Source organism: Mauremys mutica, chromosome 13, assembly GCF_020497125.1.
Source record: "Mauremys mutica isolate MM-2020 ecotype Southern chromosome 13, ASM2049712v1, whole genome shotgun sequence".
In the NCBI taxonomy this organism is placed as follows: Eukaryota; Metazoa; Chordata; order Testudines; family Geoemydidae; genus Mauremys; species Mauremys mutica.
In genome coordinates this window covers 43196462-43205183 of record NC_059084.1, presented here as the reverse complement: position 1 = coordinate 43205183, position 8722 = coordinate 43196462, and the positions used below count along the sequence as shown (strand labels likewise).

The following is an 8722-nucleotide window of genomic DNA, read 5'->3' as shown; positions in this document are numbered from 1 at the left end:
ATCAATCAGTCCTTCAGCCCTCATATATATTGCACCAATCACAACATATCTTCCATTCTCATATCCTGGCCTTCCTTCTCCATGTGCAGTCATGTCTTTTCATGATAAAATCTTCCCATCTCTTTGGAGGTCAGCTGCGTGGTCATTTCAGTTCCCCTGGGCACCACTTGGCGACAGCTGCAGTCCATCAATTGTCAGTGAGCCTCGCTATATGCTCGGCCCATCACATTTTACTATGCCTGCTCTCAACAACAACGTCTTGCACTCCACTCTGCTGTCTGATCACTTCATTGGGGACTCAGTCGCGGATTGAAATTGCCAGAATTCTTCTTTCCATCACCCTTCCATGACAGACAGTTGCTGCTCCTTTGTCTTGGTCAGCGACCATATTTTGCTACCGTAGAATATTGCTGGCAGTACTGTTGAGTTGAAGAGGCTGGAGCATGTTGCCTTGTTGATTTTTCCTTGTAGGACATCCTTGATAGAATTGAAAGCGCAACAGCCTGCTTTCTTTGTTCGAGAGAGTTCACTTCCTGATCATGGTGCATGTTAATTTCTTGGCCCAAATAGACATATTGCTCAACTTCTTCTATTTGTTCTCCCTTGATTGTTATTTGGACTTTTGGCAAGGTATCTCACCACATAAATTTCATTTTGGAGTAGTTAATTTTCAATCCAGCTTGGCTGCTTTTTGTGTTGAGTTCTTGCAGCATTTCCTGCAGTTTGATAGTATTTTCTGCGATCCACACAATATCATCCACGAATCTGAGATGGTTTAACTGCTCTCCATTGATGTCTCCATTCAATTCATCTGGGTTTCCTAGAGGTTTTGGTCTCCAGCTCTTACCATTTCGATTGTCAGTCTATCTTTACCTGGGGCTTTTCCTTCTTTCATTTGGTGAACTGCATGTCAAACTTCGCTGACAAGGACTGGGAGGTACATGCTCATTGGTATGTTGATGTGTTGGTACTAGACATTTATCTGAAATGTGAACAGTGTTGTGTAGATATCTTTGCAGACCGCTTCTATCCCTGCTCTGTCAATTACTGGTTTTCCATCCCTGTTCTTCAGCACCAGTATTGTTGACCCATACTGTGTCAATTCCCTTTTGCATTTTTTGAGGCTTCTGTGATCTTCAGCCATCTTTAAGAGCCTTTCATTTTGGTACTTCTTGAAGTCTTCCTTTAGTCTTTTTCTTATCAACTTGCAGAGGAGGGAGTACTCAAGTTTGCACCATCATTTAACTTCTTTAGCAAGGGCCGCATTTCCTCCAAGATTCTTCCCTTTGCTCTTTTTGGACTTTCTTTCTCAGCTAATTTCACTCATTGCCTCAATTGATCAGTGAATTTTTTATAATCTCATCCCAGTTATCTATAAGAATCCAGTCTTCCTTGGAAATGTTCGCTTTCAAAATTGCCTTGTCAAATATTTTTGGCCACTGTCTCTGATTTGTATCGGAGGGGTAGCCGTGTTAGTCTGGATCTGTAAAAGCAGCAAAGAGTGTTGTGGCACCTTATAGACTAACAGACGTTTTGGAGCATGAGCTTTCGTGGGTGAATACCCACTTCGTCGGATGCATCATGCTCCAAAATGTCTGTTAGTCTATAAGGTGCCACAAGACTCTTTGCTGCTGTCTCTGATTTGCCATCTGTAGCGCTTTCTTCTCCACATTTTCGTTGAAGTTGAGCCTTACTTTGAGCAAGTGATGGTTACTACTGGTGTTAAATGATGGTACTACTGAGATGTCTTGTAAAATGTGCCACTTATCAATTAGAATATAGTCAATCTTGTTTTCATTCATTGCAATGGGCGTGATCCATGTCCACCTCCTCTTGGCCTTCTTCTTAAACCAGGTGTTACCAATGAACATTTCTTTCATCTCCATCGGAGTTGCCAGTCACTCTCCTCATGGATTCCATTCACCGATGCCATACCTTCTAATGAACTTTTCACCTTCTTTCCCTCTTCCAACTTTAACGTTCAAATCTCCCATTACGATCGTATATGTGGATTTTGAGGAAGGGTTTCCTCACACTTCTGATAGAATACTTCCATGTCATCATATTTGCTTGTGCGTGTGGGAGCATAGATCTGAATAATCTTGAGGGTGCTGTTCTTGTTCAGTTGGAGGTGTAGCACCCCGATGCATGATGAGTTGAACTTACAGGAGATGAGTTTTGAAGACCATTCCTTGATGATGAAGCCAATTCCTCCAACGGATCTTGTGCTTTCTCCTTTTCCCAACATGATGGTACTTTCATCTCTCCACTTCACTTCCATCTCCTTTCTTCATCATATTCCGCAGAGACTAAGGATGTCGTAGGCTGTCCTTGCCTTCTCCTCCATTATATGGTTGATGAAATCATCTCTAATCAGTGTCCTGAAGTTATAGGTGCTGACGGAGAGGGCAGTCCTTTTTCTGGCCCCTGAGATTCTTAACAGCCTCTCATTGACTGAACTCCCCACCCATTGCAAAGTGGATCAAGTTGCGCACAAAGAGTTGGGGCCCATTTATTCATGTTGTTTTAGCCATTTCTTCATCCACCCATTGGCTATGATGTCAATGGCACGTTTACCTCCTCAACTTAGCTAGTTGTCCTCTCTCTGTGTTGGTAGTCTGACACTTCAATAGTAGGTTGAACCTACTGAAGAACACACTCCGCTATCCCCACAGTCAGAGAAGCCAGGGTCACTGCAGCACAGCTTTGAGGCATTGAGGTAGGATTTTGCAGAGGCAGCATCTCCTGCAAAATCCTACATCAATGCAATCTTCATAACAGTCTTTTAATGTAGTTTGTAGTGAGCAATTTAAGATTTGTCATTCTATATAGGTGAAACTCACCCCATGCAGGGGGCAAGTACAAATAACAGGAGCTAAACTAATGTTGCATTTAGGCTCTAGTTTGAACCCCTGTTTAGAGGAATCATTAAGCCAATATGGCAGCCTTGAAATTCCAGTAGCCTTGAAATTGCACCTATTTTACAAGAAGTAATTGATTTGTTCCATCAATTCATAGATTTTAATGCGAGAAGAGACCTATTACGATCATTTAGTCTGAACTCCTGGTTAGCACACAGCAGAGAACCCCACCCAGTGTCTCGCACATCTGTTTAAGCTAGAGCAGATCTTTTAGAAGGGCAACCAATCTGCTTGCTAGGAACTCAATGACATTCAAAGAAATCACCCAGAAGGACTGTATTTACAGGTTAATTGTTAATGCTGTATTTGGATGGGGTGCGTATGTTGGAGTTGATGAGAAGTAATATGCTAAATCTGTTCACTCACCCTTTTGAGTAATTACTGTGGCCTGGGCAGAGATATGCTCTAGTTCAGCTAGAAGTTACTGGGCAGGAGGTCATATTAGATGCTCATCTTGCTCTCTTCTGGCTTTAAGATATATTAATCTGTGGCTCAAGGGTGATGTTCCACCACCCTGACTCGTGTTGAGTAATGCCAGGACATGGGCATTGTTATACTCTCATGCAGGGAGTGAATAAAATCCCCTTCACTCACAGGGGAGTCCCATGGATTTCAATGGGTGAAAGTATTCATGTGGTTTATGGGATTATCAGAATGTTGCGCTATATGGGCAAAGCTCAAAGTCCACTCCCATGAATCATTATTATATGGGAAATGTAATAATTTCTTACTTTACTGCAGAAAGTTTAAAATTCACACAGAATTTCTCAAGGATGGTTCAGTATATATTTAACTAGCTTTCCAAGGGTTCTGCCCACTGTTATCAAAAAAAATGGGAGCCTTGTGCTCAACTTTAATGAGGATCAATCCACTCGGACCTGTCACTTGCTGAAATCTATCTAGCACCATCGGTTGTTCTTTAATCTTTATCTCATCACTCTTCCAAAGGTAATGTCAGTGGCAGAGCCAGGGAGAGATGCAAACCACACTGAAGTGACGGAATTCATCCTGCTGGGGTTTGGAAGAGGCCCAGGGCTCCAGGTGGTACCTTTTGTGATGTTCCTGGTGATTTACATAATAACTGTGCTAGGGAACACCATCCTGGTCCTCACCATTACAGCCAACTCTCGTCTTCACACCCCCATGTACTTCCTCCTCATGAATCTGTCACTCTTAGACCTCTGCTACTCCTCTGCAATTGCCCCCAGAGCCGCAGTGAACTTCTTAACAGATGCCAAAATCATTTCGTACAGGGGATGTGCCACCCAATTATTCTTCTTTGCTCTCTTTGTCAGTACTGAGGCATTCATCCTGACAGCCATGGCATATGATCGATACACCGCCATCTGCAACCCACTCCTGTATTCCACCACCATGTCCAAGCCAGTCTGCATTCAGCTGGTGATGGGGTCCTATCTCTGTGCCAGCGTGAACGCCATGGTGCAAACCAGCTTCACCTTTACTCTGCGCTTCTGCGGCTCTAATGAGATTGATCACTTCTTCTGTGATGTTCCACCCCTGCTAACCCTCTCATGCACCGACACATACATCAATCAAATGGTGCTGTTTGCCTTATCGAGCGTCATCATAGTGAGCACTGCCCTGATCATTCTTGTCTCTTATGTCTATATCATCTCTGCTGTCCTCCAGACTCGCTGTGCCACGGGCAGACACAAGACCTTCTCCACCTGCACCTCCCACATAGTAGCTGTGAGTTTATTTTATGGGACTGTTTTCTTCATGTATGCCCAGCCAAGTTCATTATCCTTTCCAGATCAGAGTAAAGTGGTGTCTGTGTTTTACACCCTGGTCATCCCCATGTTGAATCCCTTCATCTACAGCCTAAGGAACAAGGATGTGAAAGAAGCTTTGAGAAGAACCATAGGCTGCATAATGGTTTTGAAATGAATCTTTTCTATGAATATTGAGCTAAATAATTCTTTGGTATATTGGAAAGACTTATTGTTCAACTAATCTATCTGTCTCTTGCCCAATTCTGTCCTATTACACTATGTAGACGGGCCAGACTCACCTCTGCAGCGCCTCCTGCTGGTGACTCCAGGAATTAGCTCGGTCCAGCGGTGGAGCGCCCTTTGCAGGCCGGTGATCCGCCTGTCTTCAGGCCCCCCATGTCCCTCCCTGGACCTCGTGCCCTTTTACATGGGGTGCTGCCCCCTGGCAGTAACCCCTTTCTCTCTGGGTTTTCCATCCCCAGGGAACCCCCACTTTCTATCCCCACCTCACCTCAGTATATGGCTACTGCCAGTCATTGTCTAGCCCCACACCGTGGGGCAGACTGCAGTATCAGCCTACTCATCACTGGCAAGGTTGGGTTTGGACCTGCTGCTTTGGCCTACCCCTGGGCTGCCCTCTGCAACCCCAGTACCTGTTAGCCCTTCGCTAGGCCGCAGCCTGGGGCTTTCCAGGCTGGAGCTCCCCAGCTCCTCAGCCTTTCCCCAGCCCTGCTTCACTCAGGTACCCAGTTTCTAGCTCCCTGCAGCTAGGCCCATCTCCCTCTGAATGCAGAGAGAGACTGACTTGCTTCTGGCTTTCCTGGCCTTCTATAGGACCAGCTGTGGCCTGATTGGGATATGGCCGAGCTGCAGCCACTTCCCCAATCAGCCCAGCTTTTAGAGCCACTGCTCTCAAGCCCTGCCAGGCCGCTTTTAAACCCCTCAGGGCAGGAGCAGAGGTCCACCCTGCTACACACTAGAAGAATGATTTTTTAAAAAACTGTAATAAATCAATCCTCTCTGTGTTTATGTTATTTTTTACATTTTCATCTATTTGTTTAGAAATGCACTCTTTTGGAAAACTGGATCCAAACACCCTTGAGCCTTGGGGAGTGCTTGAAATTTGCATTCAAATTGCTCAACTTCTTGATAAATGCTGGAACCCAAATTTAGTTGCCTGGCTTAGTGTGTGAGTGTGTGTGTGGTGTCACATCTCCTTTACTCTCTGGCTCCACTTGCAAAACACCATGCTATCTTCCTAAGGGGTTAAGGTAAGATTTTCAGAAACATTCAATGTTGTAGTCAATGAATATTTTCCCTTTGACTTCAAGGGGGTATATTTAGGCAAAAGGAAAACACTTTTGAAAATATAATTCTTATGCTGTTTGCCAGAAGCTTGGAATGGGTGACAGGGAATGGACACAAGATGATTGCCCATTCTGTTCATCCCCTCTGAGGCACCTGGCACTGGCCACTATCAGAAGATAGGATACAAGCTCATGGGTACAGCTGGTCAAAAGTTTTCAGCCCAAAAATGTAGATTCTGCTTCACCAAAACATTTCATGAATGTAGGTCAAATTCACCAAAATGCTTCAGTCCAAATAAAATAAAATAAAATAAAATCAGAAAAACACCTGAAACAGTTTCAATATTTTAAGAGAAATGTTTCAGTATTTCAATTAAAAAGTGCCTTTTTATTTAGAATGTTGCTACAGTTTTACTTTAAAATAAAAGGTACAAACCCTCGAGAATGAAACATTTTAATTTGTGTCAAAGCAAATGTTTTATTCAATCCCCAAAGAATTATTTTTTTACTTGTTTGCTTCACTGAAAAATTGGAAAAAGAGTTTGTTTCAGATCAAGACACCCTGTGATGGGGTGTCTGCCCCACACTGTCCCATAAAGGGTAATAGAGCTCTAGGGAGGCTGTGCAGGAGGTAGCTAATTAGAGAGCGGTTGTGAGGAGCAGCCAGTCAGGGCAGGACTGGCCCATATAAGAAAATCTGCAGAGCAGAGCAGCTTCAGTAGCTGCTTGGAGCTTGAGGAGGGAAGATCAGGCTCCTACTAGGAGGAAGGAGAGCCAGCACCCAGTGTGATGGGTTGGATCACAGAAAACCCTTTGGGAACTTCCAACTGATGTGTCAAGACTACTTCTACCCCTGCTTTCCCTGCCAGCTCGGGGCCCCAGCATCCTGTCCTGCCAGAGCCAGCCACTCCCGTCTGCTCCAACAAAGACCCAGGGTCTGAATTACTTGTCCCAAAGCTGCAGGTTTAGCTGAAAGCAGTTCAAAGAAGTGTGCTTGTCTCTAACACTCAGATGCCCAACTTCCAATGGGGTCTAAACCCAAATAAATCCATTTTATCCTGTATAAAGCTTATGCAGGGTAAACTCATCAATTGTTCGCACTCTATAATACTGATAGAGAGATATGCACAGTTGCTTGCTCCTCCAGATATTAATACATACTCTGAGTTAATTAATAAGTAAAAAGTGATTTTATTAAATACAGAAAATAGGATTTAAACAGTTCCAAGTAGTAACAGAAAGAACCAAGTAAGTTACCAAGCAAAATAGAATAAAATGCGCAAATCTATGTCTAATCAAACTGAATACAGATTATCTCACCCTCAGAGATGCTTCAATAAGTTTTTTCCTCACACTGGACATCTTCTAGGCCTGGGCACAATTCTTTCCCCTGGTACAGCTCTTGTTCCTGCTCAGGTGGTCACTAGGGGATTCTTCATGATGGCTCCTCCACCCCCTTTCTTCTGTTCCACCCCTTTATATATCTTTTGCATAAGGCGGGAATCCCTTGTCTCTCTGGGTTCCCACCCCTCCTCACTGGAAAAGCACTAGGTTAAAGATGGATTCCAGTTCAGGTGACATGATCACATGTCACTGCACGATTTCATTGCCCACTTGCTAGCACACAGGTATGCAGGAAGACTTATAGGTAAAACAGCCATCTGCAGACAATTGTCCTGGTTAATGGGAGTCATCAAGATTCCAAACCACCATTAGTAGCCCACACTTTGCATAATTAAAATAGGCCCTCAGAGTTATATTTCATATTCCTAGTTTCAGATACAAGAGTGGTACATTTATACAAATAGGATGACACTCAGTAGATTATAAGCTTTGTAATGATACCTTACAAAAGACCTTTTGCATGAAGCATATTCCAGTTACATTATATTCACTCATTAGCATATTTTTATAAAACCACATAGACTACAACGTCACACCCGGGACAGAGCTACTAAGACTGGCAGGCTTAAAGGATGCTGCAGTCCTTGGAGTGACACGGGTCCTGGAGCAGAGGTGACAGTGGGCAAGATACCATTAGAAGAGGTCACAGAGCTAATTCCCAAGACAGCCAGTAGGAGGTGCCACAGTGGTGAATCGCACCTCCTCACACACACCCTCCCCATCTGATATGTTTTTCTAATTTTTGTTCAGCCTGTGATGGGTTGTTTACTCCACACCAGCCTGAAAGGGGTTAAGGTGACACAGATAGGGCCAATTAACATTATTGGTGGGAGGGATAGCTCAGTGGTTTGAGCATTGGCCTGCTAAACCCAGGGTTGTGAGTTCAATCCTTGAGGGAGCCATTTAGGGAACTGGGGTAAAAATCTGTCTGGGGATTGTTCCTGAAATGAGCAGGGGGGTTGGACTAGATGATCTTCTGACTCTGATAGTCTATGATTCTATAGGCTGCATCTGGTAGAAAGTCCAGCTTTACTGAAAATGACCAATGGCTGATAAAACCTAGCTGGGGGAGAAGCTGACTGAGGACTAAAACCAGGAAGTGTACAGTAGAAAGGGGTTGCAATGTGGAAGCCAGAAGTCACTCTCTGGGCTTGGAGAGGGAAAAGGAGGAACCCCAAGTGGAGAAAGAAGCCCTGGGATCCTGGCCTAATGGAAGGGTTTACCCGGAAAGGAGGAGAAAAAAGCCTGTGAGAGGCACAGTAGGAAGCAGCCCAAGGAAAGAACAGTGAAGTTTGAGGTCTCTGGGCTGGAACCTGGATTAGAGGGCACGTCCAGGTTTCCCTACCAGACACAGGAT

General features: G+C 44.3%; 1 protein-coding gene across 1 annotated transcript; it reads left to right on the top strand.

The window, feature by feature from the left end:
• The first annotated feature begins 3872 nt into the window (after nt 1-3872).
• Nucleotides 3873-4829, top strand: LOC123347406 (olfactory receptor 12-like). Its single transcript, XM_044984823.1, has one exon. The coding sequence runs from the start codon at nt 3873-3875 to the stop codon at nt 4827-4829; it is 957 nt and encodes a 318-aa protein (XP_044840758.1).
• The last annotated feature ends 3893 nt before the right edge of the window (nt 4830-8722 follow it).

What these genes read in the sequence shown, in the direction of transcription:
- LOC123347406 (XM_044984823.1), top strand. Translation starts at nt 3,873, where the DNA reads ATGTCAGTGGCAGAGCCAGGGAGAGATGCAAACCACACTGAAGTGACG.